The sequence below is a fragment of the Psittacula echo genome, assembly GCF_963264785.1.
Source record: "Psittacula echo genome assembly, chromosome: 1".
In the NCBI taxonomy this organism is placed as follows: Eukaryota; Metazoa; Chordata; class Aves; order Psittaciformes; family Psittacidae; genus Psittacula; species Psittacula echo.
In genome coordinates this window covers 112,569,724-112,591,822 of record NC_137735.1, presented here as the reverse complement: position 1 = coordinate 112,591,822, position 22,099 = coordinate 112,569,724, and the positions used below count along the sequence as shown (strand labels likewise).

The window sequence follows — 22,099 nt, the reverse complement described above, 5'->3', positions numbered from 1 at the left end:
AGAAGCTAGAAGTATGTGTCTCTTACCAGATGAATACTGGATTCTTCCAGCAGGAGTCCAACCATCATGCAGGTTGTACTACATGTTTTGCCTTGTTTCCTTGGTATCACACACAAACCCTGAATATTTGTCTATAAGAAAGGTGGATGCGAGAAAATGTTATTCTTCTGCTTTTTAATAATAGAAATTTAGCTTTGTGGACAAATGGAGACAGTTGGATCATAGCTACCATCCATAGATATTGTCGGAGATTCCTCTGAAGTCATCAGTGTTATGCAGAGTAGGACACAAAGTGGAGAATGCATACAAAAACTCTCACTCAGACCTCTGGCAGAGTGAGCTGCAGTTGATTAAGATTTTAGCCCCCACATATCTGTCTTCTCCTTTTCTCTGCTGGGCTAAAGCACTAGTCATTAAAATGAAAAAAAAAAAAAAGAAAAAAAAAGAAAATATTTTCAAGGACATGGTATTGCTTGGGTTAGCCAGTCAGCAGCAGGAACTTGTTAACAGAAGAGGAAACAATGTACACAGAATATGAGTAGCAGCCACAAATTCCAAAATACCAGGTATTCCTGAATATTTGTGGGTGTGATGGGCTAGGACATCTTCTGTTTAATATGTTTTCCATTGTTTTCCCAACACCACTTGAAATTTCACTGAGGCAGCATTTGATCTTTTTACAGTTCATTGCTACAAATATCTTTAACAGACAGTTACCTGATATTGCCATCTCATAGATAGGAACTGAATTAAACTGGTCTTTATTTTTGACTGCCATACCATTTCTAAGTGTACCATTTTATACATCTACCCTATTAGTTCGTAAAGATCTGCCCTATACATCGCTTTTACAGGCTAAGTCCTTCACACCCTACTACAGTCAACACAACTCTCAGCATGAAGTCTCTTTGTGCCCTCCTCAGTGTCATGCACAACCAGAGCCTAACTTTCTATTAAGACCTGGGGTAGTGCTAACCACTGGAGATGAACTGGGAAAAAATTTGAAACACAGTTTCTTATTTAGTGAATTTAGCCTCTTTTTCTTGGGATTGATTTCAACATTTACAAAAACCATCTGCTGAAATTCTTAGGTGAGTGTCTGATGAATGTATATGTTGATCTGTGGGTATCTATGAACACAGGTATTCACTCTTTGCAGCAGCTCCTGCAATACTTGCACTGGGGAGATTAGTGTCTTACACTGCTGGTATTCTTCATCTTTGCCCTTTGGAAGCAATTCTGCTCAAAACCAGAAGCTGCATCTTGGTACAAAACCACCTGGGCATTCAATGAACCTTGACTATGGACAGAAGTGTGGCATCCCTTTGTGGATATCTGGACAAACTTGAATAGAAAATGAAGAGAAAAGTTACTGGTGAATTACTCCAGTTCTGTGACATGGAGAACACACAGGCTGTCATGGCTTTGGCATGCTTTCACTACTCTTGCCACAGACTGCTGGGCCTTAGACACCATTTGCTGTATACAGAGCTTCATCACACTAACAGCAACCAAAAGGTAGTGGATCACTTGGTACTGATGCGCATGTCAATATCCAGATTCTTTAAGACTCGTTTATTGGATTGAGGAGAAGGATCTGATGCAGCTTCCTTCTACCTCCACTCTATTCACTCACAGCTGACTAAAGATTTTTTAGCCCTTGCAATGTTACTGATCTCCTTTAGCCCTCCTCCACCCAAAGCATGCTCTCACTTGCTATTGTACCAACTCTTCCTAGATTTTTTTTCCTTGATTCACAATGTGCCAGGATCCTTTCCTCACCTTTCAGCCATTTGGAGAGCCAAGCATTCACTGATTCTGTGTGTTTCCCTTCTCTTTCATCCTGGTCCTACTCTGCTGCTGCTGCTACATAATGGGAAGATCTTAAAGCAGCAAAACTAATGGTGCCTTTTGTGAGAATTTGGAAGCACAGCCTCTAAATCCCTTTCCAAGCTGAAATATCTCCTCATTTTTGCCATTAGTTCTTCCCTCCCTCCCTCTAAGTCTAATCAAACGGTAGACCTTTAAAAGCAGTCAGATGCAATATAGTCTAATCATCATTACTGTGTTAAAAAGTTGTTGGCATGGAAGCCCCTGAGTAGCCAGCTTGGTAGTATTTATTGGGATTTAAGAGCTTACTGTAATTATGATGTCCAGTAACTGCCTGGATTGATGTGTGAGAGGAGAAAGAAAGGAAGAGAGAAGCATATCTTCTTGTCAGGAAGTATACGAGATCAATAAATGGATGGATGGATGGATGGATGGATGGATATATGGATAGATATGGATGGATGTTTACTCTGTCCTGCATTGTTATGTCTTCCCAGACAGCTACCCCTCTTCTTTTAACGTGTCTTGCAACAGTTCCAGAAAAGATTAGATCTACTACCTGTATATTGCAATCATGAGTAGATTTTGTCGTGACTTTTTCCAGTCTTAGTGATCTTAATTTTTCGGTGCCTACATACCTCCAGAAAAACATGTTTTCTGTAAGATTGTCTTTTTTAAAAACCTTTCTACCAAAACAATGATGCCTTAGCAGGTGAGTTCCTACCATACGGATGAAATTCACTGGAGGAAGCACATTTTAGATGACTCTGGAAGACTGTAGACAAAGCAAATTTACAGCAGATTCCCACCACTGCATGTTTCTCTCTTGAAGGTTCATAACCTTGCTGGGTTCTCTACTTATCCATTCCAGTGGGCTGGATCTATCTCTTTGGCCCTTGCTATGGTAGAAGTGTCTTTCTGGCTCTTTCATGAAAGCCTTAAGAAAATCTGGAATGTAGCAGGCTTTTGGGTCTCCATTACAGTCTAAGGTGAAGTTCCCCTCTTATGATCCCATTGCTTCCAGACAGGGAAAGATTGTTTGTTTTTTAACTTTTTTCTAGAGAAGAAAAAATAAAAGAAAAGCTTGTTTTAAGGAATCTGTTCATAAAAAAACTTTCTCATACCGTGAGGTCCAGGCTGCAGCCATTTTCAAGATGATGGAGTCACAGTATTTGGTGGACTCACCATTACTGTGGTAGCACTTCTTAAGTGTAAAATGAATCTTAAACTAATGGGAAGCCCAGTAGTAAATGTTCCATATACATTCATGTCCACACTGACACACAATTCCTCTGACACAAACTTACTTTCCCTCAGTCTATGAAACGGGATTTTGAAATTTTGGGGTCCAAAGAGGCCTGAAGATCAGACTTGTTTTTATTATCTGGGATTTCAGTTGAGCTCTTAAATGTTTATTTCATATTCTTTAAGCAGAGCTTCCCCATCTGCCTTTTACTTGTTCCCTAGGATCCTCCCCTAGGCTGTCTTATGGGAGCCTGGCAGCCACAATAGTCTCTGATGAGATTAGTCACAATAATGCTGCAGAGTTAAGCTCCTTACAGTGAAGCCTGGGAGAGCTTGTAATATTATCCAAAGAGCAAAAGGCTAAAGCAATGTTTAACCTGTGTTGTTCTGTTTAAATTATGGCTTGAGGTGGTGGTAGGCCCGCTGCAAATATGTAGGTATATTTCCTGCAGGGCTACTTTAGGACATGTGACATTCAGTATTACAGTGCACCTATGATACCTGGATATGTGTAGTATCCCACTTATTTCCACTTCTTTGGAGCCTATAAAATCACGCGGGTGAATGCATTTCTGCTGTCTGGGGTCTCAATTAATTTTTTCTCTTTCATGCACCAGAGGGAAGTTACACTGAGTACTGAAGTTAGCCTGACACCTTAATGCAACAGCATGAAAAATATGAAAAGAAGTAACACTGCTAAATGGCAAGTTACCTTTGCCATTAGTAACTTGCAATGGTTTTTCCAGCTGAAAACACTTTTCTCTTCCAGTACAACAGTATGAATTTTCTGCAGTTGCCATTTTCACTATTTGTGTGTCATCCCATAGGGGTGTTGCAAGTTGCTTTGTGTAATTAAAGTGTGTTATTTTGGCTGTAACTGGATAAACTTTATTTGATGCATTTTGTAATCCTCTCTTAAGTAGGTTGACCTGGTATGACTTTCATTTTGTGATCCCATGAAAATGTTGCTTGACTAGTGTCCTGCTTGAGCACACAGGCATGAAACTAACATCTATCTATGATTCTATATGAGCCCTGAGAACAATGATATCTAGCTAGTCTCTTTGCATGGTCAATTTGCAGTTCCTAATTAGCATGGCATTAGACTGTCTCAGTAACTACAGAATTGAAACCTTGGAAAATAACCCCACAAAAAACAAACGAGTGGCATCTCTGAATGAAAAGTTCTGATCGTTGGAGACAATCGTATCTGATAGTATTGAGGACCCTCTCTACTTTTCAATCTCAGAAGACAAGCCAATAGACAGCTTATACAGCTTTAAAAGGCTTGATCTGGGTTGTTTGGTTTTTTTTGCTTTCCCCAGAGAACTCACTTAGTTCATGAAGAATATTGCTATTTCCTTCTCTTGCCACCACCTCTTTCTGGTCTTTATCCAGCTCTGTGACGTAGAGCTAGCAGTCTTGATTAATAGTGTGTAGACCAGGGGTTGGGTTAAAATTACCTAAAGAAAACACATCCTCCCCTTATCCCACTGCAACTCTCTGAAGACTTTATCATCCCAAAATGAGCAACACTGGAGCTTTTTCTTCTCTGTTTGGAGTGAGGTTGGTCAAAGGTGACGCAGGGCAAGAAATGGAGCCTGTGCTCCACTAGCATGTCCTCACGTCGCCACTTCTTTATAACTCAGAGGGTGGGCTTCAGTTCAGTTTCACCATCTGCACTCGAACTTACTTCTCTTGCATCATCCACAAAGGGTCATCTGAATTTCTGTTGAGATGAGTTGATGCACATCTTGCACATCTTGCCCTCTTGCCCTGTACAGCAACTCTCTGCTGATAGTTCTTGGACCTGGGCCTCTCGTACCTGCTTGGTTTTTCAGATGGGAGAGAATCAGTAAGACACTCAGTCCCTGGTTCTCTCTCTTCAACAGGGCTAAGCAAAGCACTGCTCTTAATGAATTCCCTCCAGACATACAGTGAAAGTTGACTTCTATGTTTGTGCAGTGTTTTCTGGACAGGCTATATCACCTGTGCTGCACATGATCTCCCTTTGTTTCAGCCACATGGTATTATCACAATAATCGAATGTTTGAAGGTACAGAATGAACATGGGGAAGGTAAATGCATGAGATTTCCCAGCTAAAATTGCCAAGAGGCAATGTATCCTGTGGAGTACTAAAATTTAACATTGAACTGGTCTGACATAGAAGGGTAAGAGTAGCTTGGGCAGTTCAGTAATGCAGTTTATTCCAGTACAGATTTAAATTCAAGATTATTTTTTCAGTGCTTCCCAATAAAGCAGAACATAAACACAGTCCAGAAATTATTCTTTACACTGAGAATTTCCCATCTCTCTATTTATTATTGAGGGAGCCTAGGGTATACATCTCTAAGATTCAGAGTTTTACAGGGCAAAGAAGGCTGTGTTTATATTTATGAAGCTTTGGTCTGTTGTTTTGAAGACACTCGATGGGTCAGAGGAAATATGGCTTAACTCCAAAAGAGGAAATAGGACATCAGGTGTAGTCATCCAGCAAAAGCCAGGCTAATGCTGGGACATGATGCAGTGAGAGTGGGGGAAGAGGACAGATATGAAAGGTACAATGTCACAAATCTAGTTAGAGATCTTAAAGAAAGTGTTCAATTCCAAAACTGTGTTCATGGCACATGCTCTCCCCCTCTCCTGTCAAGAACACGGGAAAATAAAACTTGTGTAGGAATCAGGGGCTGTGTTTTTAGCTACTCTGTAGTTTCTCTTTAGGATGTCAACCACATCAGTAAGTGCCTGCTGCATGCTGCCTCTACACTTAGTCATTTGCTTATTTCTTAGTTATTTGAATCAGTGTGCTCAGATTGCTGAGGGCCCCATAACAGGAGATACCTGCCACAGATCATTTGCCAAGTGGCTTTTTTTTAATCTCTTTTTCTTCATAGTAAGATGCAGATGATGGAAAAATGAACCAGCTCATCTTGGCAGCAGGCAGTACTGCATTGCCATCTGCTGCAAAGAGAAAGGTGTTCCAACATGGCTATGGATGGCTGCAAGTTGAAGGATGAAATTATGGGAGAGGACTTATGGTAGGTACTGAAGGAAAGGAGGGCTGCAATGAGACTAGAAAGCTTTTATTTGCTAAATAAGCAGAGTAAATGCAATATGCCCCACCGCACAGGAGATACCTCTACTTCATAATAGCATTAAGAACACCTCTTCTGGCAGGGAAGCATTATTTCCTCTCAGCAGGGACAGAGTGGTGGGAGTTTCTGTCACAGCTGGGGAACTATCCAGTACCAAAAAAGAACACCACAGTAGGGAAAACAGTACAAAAGGATCTAGGAAAGGTTTCTTTTCTTAAGTGATCAAAGCTGGACAGAGGTCATGCTCTGCCAGGGACAAATGGTGCTATTAGTCCCTCTCCAGCCTTCCAGCTATGTTGCTGAGTGTCAAGCTGAAGATTTTTGTATTCTTCTACTGGCACAGCTTTAGGGTCACCCAAATTAGGCATGGCACTGACATGTAGCGAACTCTTCCTCCAGAGAGATTGCAGTCTGCGCAGAAAAGGCAAGATGAAAGATGGGAAGGGAATGGAGAGTGGCTGGACCAAGCTAGTACTGCTGCTGAGAGTCAGAAGTGGGAACCAGGGTCTAGCACTAGCATCAGGCATCTAGAACTTTATCTGTGTTTTGGCATTTAGCACTTTATGCTGTCAGACATGTTGCCATTCCTTCATACTCTCAAGGACTACACTGTGTCTCTAACAGAGAAGAGTAGTAGCTCTGTGAGCTTGTGCTCCTCCACCCCCTTTATTTATTCTGTAGATGAAAAAAAAGAATGCTCTGCCTGGATTTTGTCACTTTTGACACTTTTTCATTACTTTTTCGTTTTTCTTTGCATCTCTCAATGTGTTTGAATTTCTTTTACCCTGCCTGTTAAGCTGTTACTAAAATCAAGATGTGATTTTCAAGTTAGATGTACATTCTTCAGGTATTTTTTTCCTTTCAGGAAAGGAGAAATGAAAGTATCAGTCCCCCTTAACAAAGGAACTCTGAGAGCTCATGGCCCCAGTAAGTGTCAGGGCTGCATGTTTATTTCCTTTTATTGAAAGATTCTTATGTATCAAAGTGTCTCAGACACAAAGAGAAGTAAAAACCAGAAGCATAAATTCACCTCTATAAGCTTATACAATATCTTAAGGAGTGTCAATGGACAGAATTATAGATCAGAATAATCTCCTTTCCACTGCATGCTGCAGAACCGAGCTGTAATAGATGCAAGAGTCACTACCAAAGGGTCTGCAAATAATATGCAATAACAGATTACCATAAGGATGCATAAACCAGAAACACAAGGAAAATACATTCACATACAGTATGCAAACGGTATCTGAAGCCATCTTTTGCAGTTCAGTTATTACCTTCAAAAGCAGCAACATTTTACTGATTTACATCTTACTGATTTCTGCCCATTTTCTGGCTGGACATACTCTCTGCAAACACACACATTTTTCCTTTTTTTTTTTTTTTTCCAAAAACAGGAAGTTTGCCATGCTGGATCAGATCAATGAACTATCAGAAGAGACTTCCTGCCTTTATTCCTGGCTGGTGCCTGATGTTTTGCTAAAAACTCCTCGACTTATTTTCCCAGCCAGATATGCAATGATGCCGGTAAGAGACATACATTACTTCCAGAACCCCCTGGGGAACTAGTGCACACCGTAACCCATGATTTTGATTATCAGTATGTTAGATGTTAAAGCTGCAGCTGCAATGGTCAAACAGAGCTTCTTGAACACAGCAGCGTTATTCCACTGATTCAACCCACAGCAGAATTTTCCATGGCTCAGCTGACTCCATGGTGGGTAAAAATCATTCTTGTGCAGAAAACAAGCGCAGGGCTTATGAATCACTTGAATGTCCTTTCAATTCGCAAAGCAGGGATTAAGTACGACTTAAGAGGAACATATGACTTGTGCTTGTCCTCAATACAGTGGTGACTTTCATATTATGCGACGAAATAGCTCCTTTGTTTTGTATTTACTTGGTGTTAATGACACTGGATGTCCTGTTGTTCCCCTGGCCAGCGTAAAAGAGCAGCCTGGTCTGCTCGTGCAGCAATTTGGTAAAGCAGAATTCCACACCCGAATGGGCCCTCCAACCTCTGCTGCAATAGCATGTAACAGTATTCTGATTAATTTAGTGCTCCAAGTTATAATTCACAGACTCTTTTTCCTGGTGGCTAAATAAGTAGAGTCCTTTGTCCTTCGTGCACTAGTTGGCAAAGTGTATCTTTGCACAAGCGAGCTTGATTTCTGTTCCCTCTTGCCATGTACCACTTCCTTTTTAATGACCATATTTTCTTTTATCTCCTTCAGTTGACTGTTTCCTCCAGTTTTGCAACAGAAAGGTCAAAGTTCTGCTCCACACACTGATTTTCCAGCTGGTAGCAACCCTATGAGATACATGTAGTCACAAGCGTCTGTGTGTGTTAGAAGGATGACCTTATTTTAAATAAAGTTAACTCTAAAAGTTTACAGCTGCAGATAATCTGAAACTACTCACAATCTGTGATGAATTTCATAAATGGGAGTGACCAGTTAAAGAAAAAACATCAGAATTACTTTTCTACTTCTTCACCGTTGTAGGAAAATGGCCTTACAGAACTAGGTACATTTTCATAAGGAAATGTGAAATCTGTCCATAGATACGTAAGTGGTAGTGTGTGAATTCTGTAAAATTAGAAACAAATGGGTAAAAAAGAAATCCACATTCATTCACAGTGGAAAAAGAGGTGGATTTGCCATGCATAAAACATGACAAGACACAGGAGGCCTGTGTTTTGGGTATTACCTGTTCTTGCAGCCAGGTTGCATGCCTTGCATTTCACCCAGTTCATGGAAGGCTCCATAGCCAACACCTTGTTGGCTTACGAGGGAGAGGCAAGCATAAGGTTTATGTTTTTAAGCCGTGTCAATGAGAATAAGGAAAATCAAAGATTATGACTGGATGACAGGCTCTGAATCCAAATAAAGGTAGTGAGTGGGTTGAGCGTGGAACGAGGATTATGCCTCTCCAAAAAGCATGCCTGCTAGTTCAGTTACTGGGTCACCTTCAGGTTTCAGAGAGACACCTAACATCCTCCTATGAGTATGTTTACTGTCTCCTGCCAAACATCACACTGGGTGTTTACCCAGTCCCATGCTGCAGTCCCATGTCAGGGAACTGGCTTTGTCCAGCAGATAACACGTTCCAAAGCATCCCTTGGAGTGTAAGAAAAAGAAGATATTCAGTAAGATTGACTAAGAACAGAGGTTCAATATTCTGACTCAGATTTGGAGATTCCTAGTGCATGTCCTTGCCTTTTATAGAATCATAGAACAGTTAGGGTTGGAAAGGACCTTAAGATCATCTAGTTCCAACCCCCCTGCCATGGGCAGGGACATCCCACACTAAACCATGGCACCCAAGATATAATACACTGTTATTAGCAAAATATTTTAAAGTAGCTGCTGGCAAGACATTTTGCACTGTGCTGTTATGTTTGCCTCACAACATACATCTTGCCATACTTGCTGCTATCTGTACCTCGTTGAAAGGCTTTTTTTGGCATGTCTTGCATTAGCAATGTGTTTCTCTGCTGTGTAGTACAATGGGATCATTATCCTGGAATCAGTCCTTAGACACTATTAAAGATAGAAAATACTGCACAGTGTTGAATACTAACTCATGGACTATTGCTTTGAGGCAAAGGAGCACAGACAGGAGGTAATGCAGATTAATGTCCTTTCTCTTTTCCTACATAATGCAAAAGGATTTGGAATGTGAGACATAATGGGGCAAAAGCTTTAGAAATTCAAAAGGCAAGCAATTTGTAAATAAATCAGCAAGTTGCCATGAAGGAAGAGAAAAAATTGTCTGAAGTGTAATGGCCCTACTACAATGTGCTCACTAAGCTCTCAGTGTCATTTTAAATATCATGAGACTTGATTTTAAGACTTCAAGGGAAAATAAATCATAAAAAGAGCTGCTCAGGACTCGAGTGCTAGGATCTAACAACACATTTCAATACACTCAACAGAAAGTGGTCCATTCCTTTCTGCCATACACAGCACAGTAGAGGGAAGGCTTGAGTCCTCCAGAAAAGGAATAGGTCACAAACCTCTAGACTCCAAAATAGACCCTGGCCCAGACATAAGTAGGCAAGACACAAAAAAGCAAGACTGAGAAGCTAGAGCAATAGCAGTGCTCAAGGCACAGAAGAGTTTGGACACTGATGGACTGATAGTCTCTGAGGTGTATCTATCTGCCTTCATTTTGGGTAAGACAGAATAATTTTGAAGTGCTTACAGTCACCTGAGGACAAGGCTTCAAAGCATCTGGGTCTTTCACTTTAATACACAGTAGCTGCCAGTATTTTTGTTTATTCAAGTTCCTTCTTTTTATATAAGTAATTGCTTCTGCTTCACTTCAACTGTCTCTCCAGTATACAACAACCATTCTGGCCAAGTATGTCAGAAAGCACTTAAAAAAAACCCCATCCTATTCCTTAAAGAAGTTCTACAACTGTAACTCTGACTGAGGCTGTAAGGAAAGTATACATTTGAAACACACCCTGCTAGGTATTTTTTGCCTCTCTTGCATGATAATAATGCAAGAGGAAGCCCTGCTGCCAAACTAGCTCTGCAAAGCAACTTGCACTAGGTTTCATCGTGAGAGGACAACAGTAGCAGGGAGCTTTTCCAACTCGTTGCTGTAGACAGAGGCACTTGAACTATCCACTCAGCATTTTCTTCCCTTGTGTGTTTTTTTTTTGCAAGCTTTTTGTAGACTTGGAGCTGAGGCTGCAGATCCTGAGTCCCTCCAAGAGAGATGGAGCCCCTGACTGCAGGGCTTTCGATTTCCCCTAGACATTTCAAGTCATTCCCCATTTCCCATTTGTGCTCCTATGCTGCACGTGAAGCATGGTGCTCCTGTGAGGTCCTGCACTTGCTTGGTCTTTGCTCAGGTTGTGTCAAGCTGTTTCTCCCAGCTCTGCAGCTATCTTCAGTTTTCCTTTACAATGTCCTGTCACTGTAGTTATTACCTATGATCCCTGTCAGAATGCAGCTGCTTTCCTTTGGCCATTACCCATGCTGCTGCTTGCTGTCTGTCTTCATATCTGCTTCACTCTGAACAGCAGCCATAAATGATGCCTCTTTTCTTCCCTTTTTCCTGTGTGTGACATGTTTCTAAAGCCTGGCTGCTGGACTGCAACACACCCCCCTCTACACCTTCTTCTTTAGTCAATGTATTTCTTGCTTCCCATCTAATTTTAGGGAAAAAGCATTGCTGTGGCCCAGCTTTGGCAGGTAAGGCTCTCTTCCTGACTCTGTTGTTTTTGCTATCAGTCCCTGCGCTGTTTATGCTGCCAACTTTGTTTGCTCTTGCACTTTTCATTTCTGATACCCACGGCAAGACATCTGGTGCTCAAATCTGCCCTGTTAAGTGCTGAATCACATAAATCCTGCTGCAGCATGCTGTGAGTCATGTCAGAGCAGAGCGTGTTAGGCACGTCATACTTTGGAAGGGTGCTGCTTGACCCCTGATCAGTTCTTACCAGAGCTTCCTCCAGAGTCACCTCTCAGAAAGCAGACTGTCCATCTCCTGTCCTTAAAAATGACCATTTGCAAAGGCATCTTGGAGTGGCAGAAAGATCAAAACTGATCAATGTACCCTGCAAACATGTCACGCTGGGTCTTATATGCTCTGCAATGCACATTGGTGCCAGGCCAATGGAAATTGTCTGGCTCAGATAAAGCACCCTCTATCCCTAGGTATGAAGTTATTCATTTCCTGATGTCAGCTCTTATATCCGCAGGGATTACTGCTTGTCCTGCTTTAAATAAAATCCCATCCTGCACATGTGTGCACACACACACAAACAACACTCAATCTTTTGCCTAGTAACAAGATAGGCAATGCCTGTAGTCCTTTTTCCTTCCAGTATAGCCACATACTCTGTTGTGCGAACTGCTTCAATGCCTTTATCATTCCACCCAGGCAGCTTTTCAGGAGCACTCAGCACTTCCTCATCATGCTTGCTTTTTGCTGGACCTCAAACTGCATCTTTATGCAATGCCCCAAAGTGACACAATGGGATTGTCCTCCCCCCCTAGGCAGGAGCAGCAGCTTTTTGTTTATCTGACTCCATCATGGTTGTGTCAGGGCTCCACCAGTAAGTGTTCAAGGTGCTGACTTTGCAGCAGCGTGACTCCAAGCTTTCTGTGGCTCTATCTGTTCCAGGGGTTTATAGCAATTTGGAATTGGTTCCCTGCATTGGACTGCCTTTACCCCATCACGTGGGGCTCTGACTGCTGCCAAATTCTGTCTCTGTGAGTTAACTGCTTAGACAATTCTCATGTTTAGAAAGGTGGAAAGATAGACAAGAAGAATCTAGTAGTTCATCTTCTCTATGAGCACCTAGAAATCCTTCACCACTTTTGTTCTGGTCATTTCCTTAGCAGCTCTAAGGTTTCTGAGGTATAAGTGGAAGCACTCAAAAGTTCACAGATATTCTGGTCACTGTCCTCCACAAACTTCAGCTTACCTGCATTTGGGCTAGTATGTTGTTCTTAGCATCTCCTTGGGGCCAGTCACAATCTAGAATCATGACTGGGGACTCCCTCTTCAGCACTTTCAGTTACAGCAGAATGTGCCACCACCCACTGCTTTGGTGCCTGGGAGCAGCTCTACTGCACGTTTCAGTGTCTGCTGGGAGCGTTGTAATCATACTCATGTTCTCGACATTCACACTCTGTCAGGTGTGACACGGGAGAGCAGGAATCCAGTTCAAGATCCAGTCCTAACTCATAACAGACACAGAATACTTTTGATTTTGATAGATGAAATTGAGGCTGACTTCTATTACTGCTAAAGCCTGGTGACTTCTCTCCAATCCTGTGTGCACTGGTTTGGCATCAGTGTAGATTCTCATTTTATGCAGATGCCTGTTGTTTTTATTTTTCCACTGCTGCTGATTTATTCTCTGCTCCTTTCTCAGTAGGTCTCTTGACATCTTTCCTCTTTCTTTTAAGGAGTTTTCCCTCAGTAACACTGAGATTGTCAACAGTTTCCTGTTTCAGTAGGTTGAATGTCAGGTTCATAGTCAGCTTTTGAGGGAGGTATCAGTCTCCTTAAACTATAAGGCAATACTTTTTTGAAAGGTTAAATGGGGTCCATGATGACTTCTCCCTCTGCTCTCCCAGACTGAAGATATTCTGGTGGTATGCTAAGCTTACTTGAGTTGCTTAGGGATGGATGGACTTTCTGAGTGTCCTTTATCATAAGACCAAGTGATAATGTGCCATACTTCGCGACAGCTTAAGAACTCCTATCCATTCAGTGGCCTCAAAATAGCCTCAACTGTAAAGCATCACTGTAAATTGTAAACTCCATTACTGCAGTCTAATGTTGCCATTAATGAGTGTTCCTGGAGTTCTATTGCAGGTGACCTTGCAGCCCAGCTAGGACTAAATTTGGCTGTGGATGGGTTATTGGTGAGACAGCTTTAATTATAGCTATAGTAGGACTGGTAGACTATTTGAACACTGGAAGTACCCTGAAAAGCCTAGACTTGCTAAGCCATACATTCTTTTCTCAAAAAACTCAACTAAAGATGATTATGTTAATCTCCATGCTGCCTTTAGCCTCAGGCTTGGGGTTTCATAGCAAGATTTGTTATTCCTTAAGAATCAGCACTTCCTGATTCTTTTTGCAGCAGTTCAAGTAGAAATGCCATATGAAGGGGGGTTTCTTTAGATAAGCTTCAGCTTTGTTGAAGCATCTTTCTTATAAGCTGGAATCATGCTGTAAATGATCTCACATAGGAGAAACCTGAGGATTCCCAAAATTGAATTCCTTGTTGTGTATTACAAGGACCCATTGCAAGAACTGCTTTTTGGGTTTACAGAAACATACTTGCTCTGGTGTTGTTCTGTCTTTCTCACATGTTTCCTGTCTCTGACAGCAGCACTTTATGTGATGCTCACACCTATTGACATGGGGAAAGATCACCCTCTGGTCTCTATACCCTGTGGCCAGCAGCATTCATGAATGAAGTTCTTGCACCACTATGAGATCTAAGCAATACAATCATGGGAAGCCAACACTGGGTACTGTTAAGAAAGAATTCATGTGAATTGAATAACAGGCAATCATAGAAAGAAGCAACAGTTTCTAAGTTACTCAGGGCTTCTTCTCCACGTGTTGTTCATGTTGCACAAAATGAGAGACCGAAATGATTTTCAGAGACTTGGTCCACAAGTCTCAATAAAATACAGTCTCTGCCTCTCACAGGCCAGACCAGCCTGCTTGAGCAGGGTGTTCTCCCAACAGCAAGCAGCCAGTTGGGCAAAGCTCTGGGAAATAAAGTCTAGGACTAGCAAAGGAGGTCAGAGAAGTAGGAATTGATATTAAAGCCATGAAAATATTGTTCCTAAGCGTTTTTAATTACATTTCATATAGAAGTGTGTTCCTGTTATGGGTACATGCCCACAAGAGTGTGGTATTTTCTGGGCGCTGTGGGATGGATTAGGATCTTTGCCCTTCCATTTTGTCTGATTACACAGCTTCTTTGGAGGAGGACAAAAGCAGGTTCAACCCTGTCCTAGTACAGCACATTTTCTGTCCTCCCTTGCTGAGCCATCCTTCCACTGCCACACTTTGCCCACATCCAGTCCACTGTTGTGGGATAAAAAGCAGCAAAGCTGTGGCATCTTCACTCTCCAGGCTGGTCCTAGCAGCAAAACTGTAAGGTGAGTGATCCAATCTTCCCAGGGATGGATGCATTCCCAAGCAATTTTGCCTTTGTGTAGCAACAAGATTGGATCTACTCATTACCTCTTTTGATTATAGAAGGCCCATATTTAAGGCTTTAAAAAAGAGCAGGAAAAACAAGGTAATGATATGACAAGAGGGAACAAAAGTCATTGTCATCTCCCATCAGCTATCAGTATGCTTTGAAGCATGAGATTTGATTATCCCAGTCATAACAATGCCTAATAATACTGCATGAGAGTAACAAGGCTCATAAATCAGTATTAAAAGATATAAACTTTTTAAAAGATCCTTTGTTCCCCCTAGGGAATAAAACCCAGCTGTCAATAACACAAGCTCACCTTTGGTTCTATCTGTTCTATTCTATCTGTAGACTCTTTCCATCTCATAGGTCGTTACGACCAATAGGTCATTATGACTGCTCTGCAAGGCAAATTAAAGCCAAAACATCTCCCTTCATGCATAGCACCCTCTGTCTCCAAGGCCATTAAATTATGTCTATGATGACACCTGCACAACTCACTTGTGGTTTTATGCGGTTCTGAATGGAGCTGTGTTACTAGGTTGTTTTTCAGGTGTGGGTGAACTGGGGCTACCATGCCTGTGAAGATCCATAAGGTTCAAACAGCCCCAGACATCTCTTGCCACTTTGGATTTTTCAATGGTTTCTGTCATCAGAACTGTCTTTTCATGTCGTGAAAATTTAGCATGCTGACAGTGTCCCTCATGACACCAACATGAATAATGTCATGCTGGGAAATCCACTCTGCTCCTGCGTTCCTTGATTTCAATCAGCAGTTTTCAGATCCCCCGGTGACAGTGTTTAAAGCTTATTTCACTGAATAAAACCAATAGTTATTTTTTAATCCAGCTTCAGATTCACAATCATTCAATACAATTTTTCTTTAATCCTTACAATACACTAAGAGTTTTAATCAAAAATTTGTTTTTCTCTCTCTAAAGTACTAATAAAAAAACCTGCAAAATAATAATAATAATAAAAATATTTCTGGGGAAATCTTTTGTTTGCCAGACTGAAACACAGGAAATCTGTGCCTTTGTCTACAAGGCAAGACTTTGAACTTGCAGAAATGGTTCTGCTTTTGCTGTGCTGGCCTACCTTTGACACAAGGAGTTTATCGGTTCTGGTTGAACTCTGAAAAGTTACATCAGCAGCCATAAAAGTTGGCAGTGAAGCTCCTCACCCTGTGCAACTCAGAACGCCTGCTGCTCCCCCATCTGCTTGTGCTCATCCACGCTACCACACCAGGCTGGATGCACTTTCCATAGAGGAGCTCAAGTGGAAGTGTTCCTCATAGTGAAAGGCTATCAGAGAGGGATAATGACATTTGCATTGCACCACTAGACCTAGCACCACACAAACCTGGGCTTTTGATTGCTTACAACTTGTCATTTCCCTATGAAAACTTTTGCTCCTGAACAGCACTTCTCAGTTTGGCTCAGGGAGGCATTACCAGTTCAACTGCTGGTGGCCATTTTCTGTACTATAGAAAGTATGGAAAAGCAGTAGCCTGACTCCAAACTTGGTAGCAAGCTGGAGTTTCCTTCTATTCCTCAGCATTTAATTCAAGCTACTTAGCAGTGTAACATGTAACATATGGCCTCTTTGCAATCCCTATTTTTATTGCTCATTAGTCTTATATACACCTTAACAAGATTTTCAGTGACCCTATGGTTAATAGTCCACTTTTCTTAGAAAGATATCTACCTTCCAGCGCAATTGCTTGGTTCTAATGTTAGTTAGATTGGAATGAGAAATCAGAGTTCAAAGCTACTCAAAATGAAGAGGGGAGTAGCAATATCCCAGTTTGCCCTTTCACTCCCCTGTAATGTCAAAACCAAAGGTGCTATTTTTCATATGTTTTTTCTGTTGCTGGTGTACCCACAGCTTCCAATAAGGACTTGGGTTCTGCTCTACAAAGACAGCTCTCAGGAACAAACAGCCTAAGCAGCTGTGACAGGCAAGAGAAGCATTTTTATTCCTATTTTCCAGATATAAAAGCATAATGTATAGACTTGCCTGCAATCATGCAGGAAGACAAGGGCAGAACAGCACCTTGAACTCAGGCCTCTGATTGTCAGATCTGCATTTTCATCACACTCCTGAGCATCCGTATTTGTCTTTGAACTCGTACAGGGGGATATAACACTGCACCAGAGGCGGGTGAGTAGCTCACAGAGCTATTTCTGCAAAGCGGTTCCAAACACACTGAATGCAGAGCTCTCCGTATACTTTGCAGTCAGCTCTATGCAGCATGTCATCCAGGCATGGAATTCACTGCCATAAGAGGATGTTGAGTTAAAGGCTGTAGCTGAGTTTCTTGAAGGGTTAAAAAGCCACCTGGTTAGTTTAGGAAATAGAACTGCCTTTCTCTTTGGGGGGCTTTAGTTTGCAGAGGGTCTAGGGCTGCTGGGTCCAAGTCAGGGTGCTGATGCTGAGCTGCTAAACTGCCAGACAGGAAATGAATGGTTGTGATTTTCACTAGGAGAAAAATCTCTCCTTTTATTCGGTGTTTTGATTATTTTGGGCAGGAGTGGCATAATGAGACGTTTCTCTTGCTCAGAACTTCACCAGAAGTTTCTCACAAAACTCTCAGCATATGTGACACTCACTGAGAAGAAAGAAAGGAAAGAAATCCTGTACCAGGCTAGACAGGGAATCTGTTTCTTTTTCCTTACAGTTTTGTTTCCACCAGGGCTGGTGAATGCAGCATGCAAAGCAGCTGTGATTACAGCACAGCTAGGGCTAGAGGATTTTAGAATGGTTTGTACTCTAGCAAAAAACCCCACTCCAAGCTAACAACACATGGGGATAAAGAACAGGAAGGGAAGAAAAGACAGAAACTGTTCGTGAGGTCAGGTGATTAAGTATTTTTTGGACTGCCAAGGTGGTGATCTTAAGTGACGATAATGTATTATGCAGTGGAAAGCTAATGAGACCAGGTCTGTTAAACATGGATTTGGTGTTACTTAGCCCTGGAGTGCTTCAAATTACACAGGCCCGGGTTGTATTTTGATCACCTTGCCTGCTTTGACAAAGTGAGCAGAAGGCTTTTATATAATGTACATGATCCTATACTGTAGGAAACAATTCTGCACTGGCAGGGGAGGGAAGCTGATGACATAATGGGTCTTCTCCATCTCGAAGTTATGTGATTCATCAACTAAATGAATTCAGCGGGATAAGGCAGCATGAAAGGGCAATTTCCTTGTAACACGCTGCCTGCCTATTAACTCTTCCCTCTCAATTTTAGCCACATCGCTCGGGTCCCAGCCTCCACCACTATGCCTAGAAGGCTCCGGCTGCGCAGCCTCACCTACTATCGAGCGTACGGCGGGGCGGGGGGCCTAGACCGGGACCTCGGGCCGAACGGAGCCGTGCCAGCCCCGCACCACGGGGGCTCCGGGACACCGCAGGCGCAGCCGCCTCCCCGCGTGTAGGATGTGTAAAGCTCTACACCACAACAGCCGCCTCCTTTGCAGGTGCCTGTGGGCTGCGAGCCGGCGAACGGGTCCTCTTGTGCACACCCCCCTAAGCCCTCCGCCCCTTGCCCCGGGGCCCCGCTGCGGTCCGTGCGGTCCGGGTCCGGAGCCTGCATTGCGTCGGGGTCGCGGAGCGCAGCGCGCCGCGGCGGCGGGGCCGCGCTGTCGGGCACCCCAGGGGGTGCAGCGTGCCTGCCTCCGCTGCTCCCGCTGGTCCCGTGCGTTCCCCCCCATCCCCAAAACCCGTCCCCCCGCCCCCCGCTCCCCGAGCTGCACCAAACAGCTCTCAGGTTTCTGCTGATACTGCAGCGTCAAGAAATGGCTCGAGTTTGCTCCTTGCTCTTATGCGTTCAGCAGCCCTCTGGCTCCTGCCACACGCGTCCAGCTCTTGCCTCCTGCTGCTGCTGCCGGGACGAGCCAAGACTGACTCCGGAGATGCGGCTGCAGGACTGCGGCTCTCTCACATCTCTCCAGCCGCCGCTGCCCAGCGCCCGGCTCCTCTTCCAGCTATCTTAGGGGAAGAGAGCAGGAGAGTCACCAGCTATCTAGGACTCCTTGATTTTATTTACTAACTCAAGCCTTTTGATAAAGGTACTTTGCACTCTTTTAACCAACTCCCCCACCCCCCACTGCGGTTCTCGGCAGAAAACTAATTAAACCCACTCGCCCTTGGTGCAGCCTAAGACAGTGTATGAATATTTCAGTGTCTCGCAGGCAGCCCTGTAAAGCGATCGCTGTATTATTAAGAGGGGCACAAGAAGAGGAGGAAGGTTGAGTTTGCCGCTGCGGTTTTTGTTTTGGTTTGGTTTTTTTGGATGCTGCTGCAAGGCGACTTGACGCATTCCGGCACTGGCTCCTACTCCTAACCAGCGCATCGCACTCGGAACAGGTAAGGAAATCCCCTTCTCCCCTCCTCGTGGCTGGACTCTTATTTTGGGCAGTTTGGGTCTGGCTTGTCGATCTCCCTCGTCTCTCTCTCAGTTGTGTTTAGCTGCTGTAAAGCAAGAGAGGAGATGCTTTGCTCCCCCTCCCCTTATTCCCCCGACTGGTGTGATGAAGTTGTCAGTGCTCAGCTAAGTCTCCACTGTCTGTGAAGTGGGGAGTGTGGCGGTCAGGAGACTTATCGCAGGAGTCGACCCCACTGAAGTTGCCTAAGAAGCCTTTGTGATGTGCTAAGGGCACCGCAGGGTCCACATCGGCCCCTTCCTGCCTTGGAGGCGCCGATGCATGTCTGGGGATGTGTGGGAACGCGTAGGGGTTCCGCATGTGCTGCCGTAGTGGGCAGAGCAGGATGCTCTTGCTGGTGTGAAAGCCAATCCATTGCGCCTGAGTGTGTGTGTGTGGTGGGGTTTGGGGGCTGGTTTATTATGTTTCTCTCCTCCCTGTCAGCCTCCATCCTGCAAGTGAGCTTTATGCCTTCAAAAGCAGGGTATCTCCATCACTCCAGCACATAAGAGGAGAGGACCGGGGCAGTGTGGGGGACAGGCAATGGAAATTTGCTGAGTTGGCATTGCAAGGACTCACGTCCCAGCAGCCCCGTGATCTATTTATTTATTTATTTACTTATTTATTTATTTGTGTGTATGTGTATGTGTGTGTGTGTGTGTGGTAACTTCGTGACAGCAGCTGCAGAGATGATCCAGTCAGCGAGAAAAGTGGACGGATCGAGTTAAAGGCAAAAGGAGACGGCTGGGGAGGGAACCTCAGCCTGGGGGTGCACTCCATAGACCATCAGCCTCCCAGCTTGGGGTACACGACCCCTCACCTTACCTGCCCTCTACCCCCCTAAAGGTACTTCTTCCCTCTTTCTTCACCCTCCCATCATCCCCGATGCCTCTCCTTTCATCCCACCTCTCCTTTCCTCTTTAGGCTTCTCACCCATCCCTTCCGCAAGCTCTCCATCCCGACTCATCATCCCTCCCTGCAGACTCTTAGCCTGCCCCCAACACCTACACTGAACTGTCCTGGGAGGCTCTCTGCTCTCCTCCATCCTCCTCCCCACTCTCTAGTCCCTCTTCCCTCCCTTCTCCTCCCCTGCCCCTGGGTCCCCTTTCCCGTGTGCCACCATGACCGTGATGGCTGGAGAGAACATGGATGAGACATCTGCGCTACCTGGCCACCCCCAGGATAGCTACCAGCCCGCTGCCCACGATGACCATGAGTGCTGTGAGCGCGTAGTGATAAACATTGCTGGACTACGCTTTGAGACGCAGCTGAAGACCTTAGCCCAGTTCCCCAACACTCTGCTGGGCAACCCCAAGAAGCGCATGCGGTACTTTGACCCCTTGCGCAATGAGTACTTCTTTGACCGGAATCGGCCCAGCTTTGATGCCATTCTCTACTACTATCAGTCTGGGGGGCGGCTCCGCCGGCCGGTCAATGTGCCCTTGGACATGTTCTCTGAAGAGATCAAATTTTATGAGTTGGGTGAGGAGGCCATGGAGAAATTCAGGGAAGATGAAGGATTCATCAAAGATGAGGAGAGACCCTTGCCGGAGGGGGAGTACCAGCGTCAAGTATGGCTCCTTTTTGAATACCCAGAGAGCTCTGGGCCGGCAAGGGTCATTGCAATAGTCTCTGTCATGGTGATCCTCATCTCCATCGTGATTTTCTGCCTAGAGACATTACCTGAGCTAAAAGAAGACAAGGAATACACAGTGCATCGCACTGACAACACCACCCAGGTCTACAAATCCAACATCTTCACAGATCCCTTCTTTGTTGTGGAGACCCTGTGCATCATCTGGTTCTCCTTTGAGCTGGTGGTGCGCTTCTTTGCTTGCCCCAGCAAAACTGAATTCTTCAAGAATATCATGAACTTCATTGACATTGTGGCCATCATCCCTTACTTCATCACCCTGGGCACCGAGATGGCCGAGCAGGAGGGGACTCAGAAAGGAGAGCAGGCCACCTCCTTGGCCATCCTGAGAGTCATCAGACTGGTAAGAGTCTTTCGAATCCTCAAACTCTCCCGGCACTCTAAGGGTCTCCAGATTTTGGGACAAACCCTCAAAGCAAGTATGAGAGAGCTAGGTTTACTGATCTTCTTCCTCTTCATTGGGGTGATTTTGTTCTCTAGTGCGGTATATTTTGCTGAGGCTGAAGAACCTGAGTCTCATTTCTCCAGCATCCCTGATGCTTTCTGGTGGGCGGTGGTATCCATGACCACTGTGGGCTATGGTGACATGTACCCTGTGACAATTGGAGGCAAAATCGTAGGCTCCTTGTGTGCCATCGCTGGTGTGCTGACAATTGCCCTGCCCGTACCTGTCATCGTGTCCAACTTCAACTACTTCTACCACCGAGAAACAGAAGGGGAAGAACAGGCTCAGTTACTTCACGTTAGCTCCCCTAATTTAGCATCTGACAGTGATCTCAGTCGCCGCAGCTCCTCCACAATCAGCAAATCTGAGTACATGGAAATCGAAGAGGATATGAATAATAGCATAGACAATTTTAGAGAGGCTAATCTCAGAACTGGCAACTGCACTGTAGCCAACCAAAACTGCGTTAATAAAAGCAAGCTGCTGACTGATGTGTAAACAAAAAACCCCAACCAGATCCCCATTCACAGCTTGAAGACTTTAGTGACACAGTCACACTTTGTAGATGCTTTACTGATAGTCTTTGAATGCTTTATTTACCTCGTAAATGCATTGTTGCATTGCGAATTTTTGCTCAGCGATAAAGAAGCTTCCAGGATCCATGAAAGATAAGATTTTGTTTATTTTTAAAAAACATTTTCCACCTG

General features: G+C 44.0%; 1 protein-coding gene across 1 annotated transcript; it reads left to right on the top strand.

The window, feature by feature from the left end:
- Nucleotides 1-20,414: 20,414 nt before the first annotated feature.
- Nucleotides 20,415-21,890, top strand: LOC308218614 (potassium voltage-gated channel subfamily A member 1; the record flags this gene model as incomplete). Its single annotated transcript, XM_080612883.1, has 1 exon — nt 20,415-21,890. One exon carries the CDS (start codon nt 20,415-20,417, stop codon nt 21,888-21,890), a length of 1,476 nt encoding a protein of 491 aa, XP_080469009.1.
- Nucleotides 21,891-22,099: the final 209 nt, after the last annotated feature.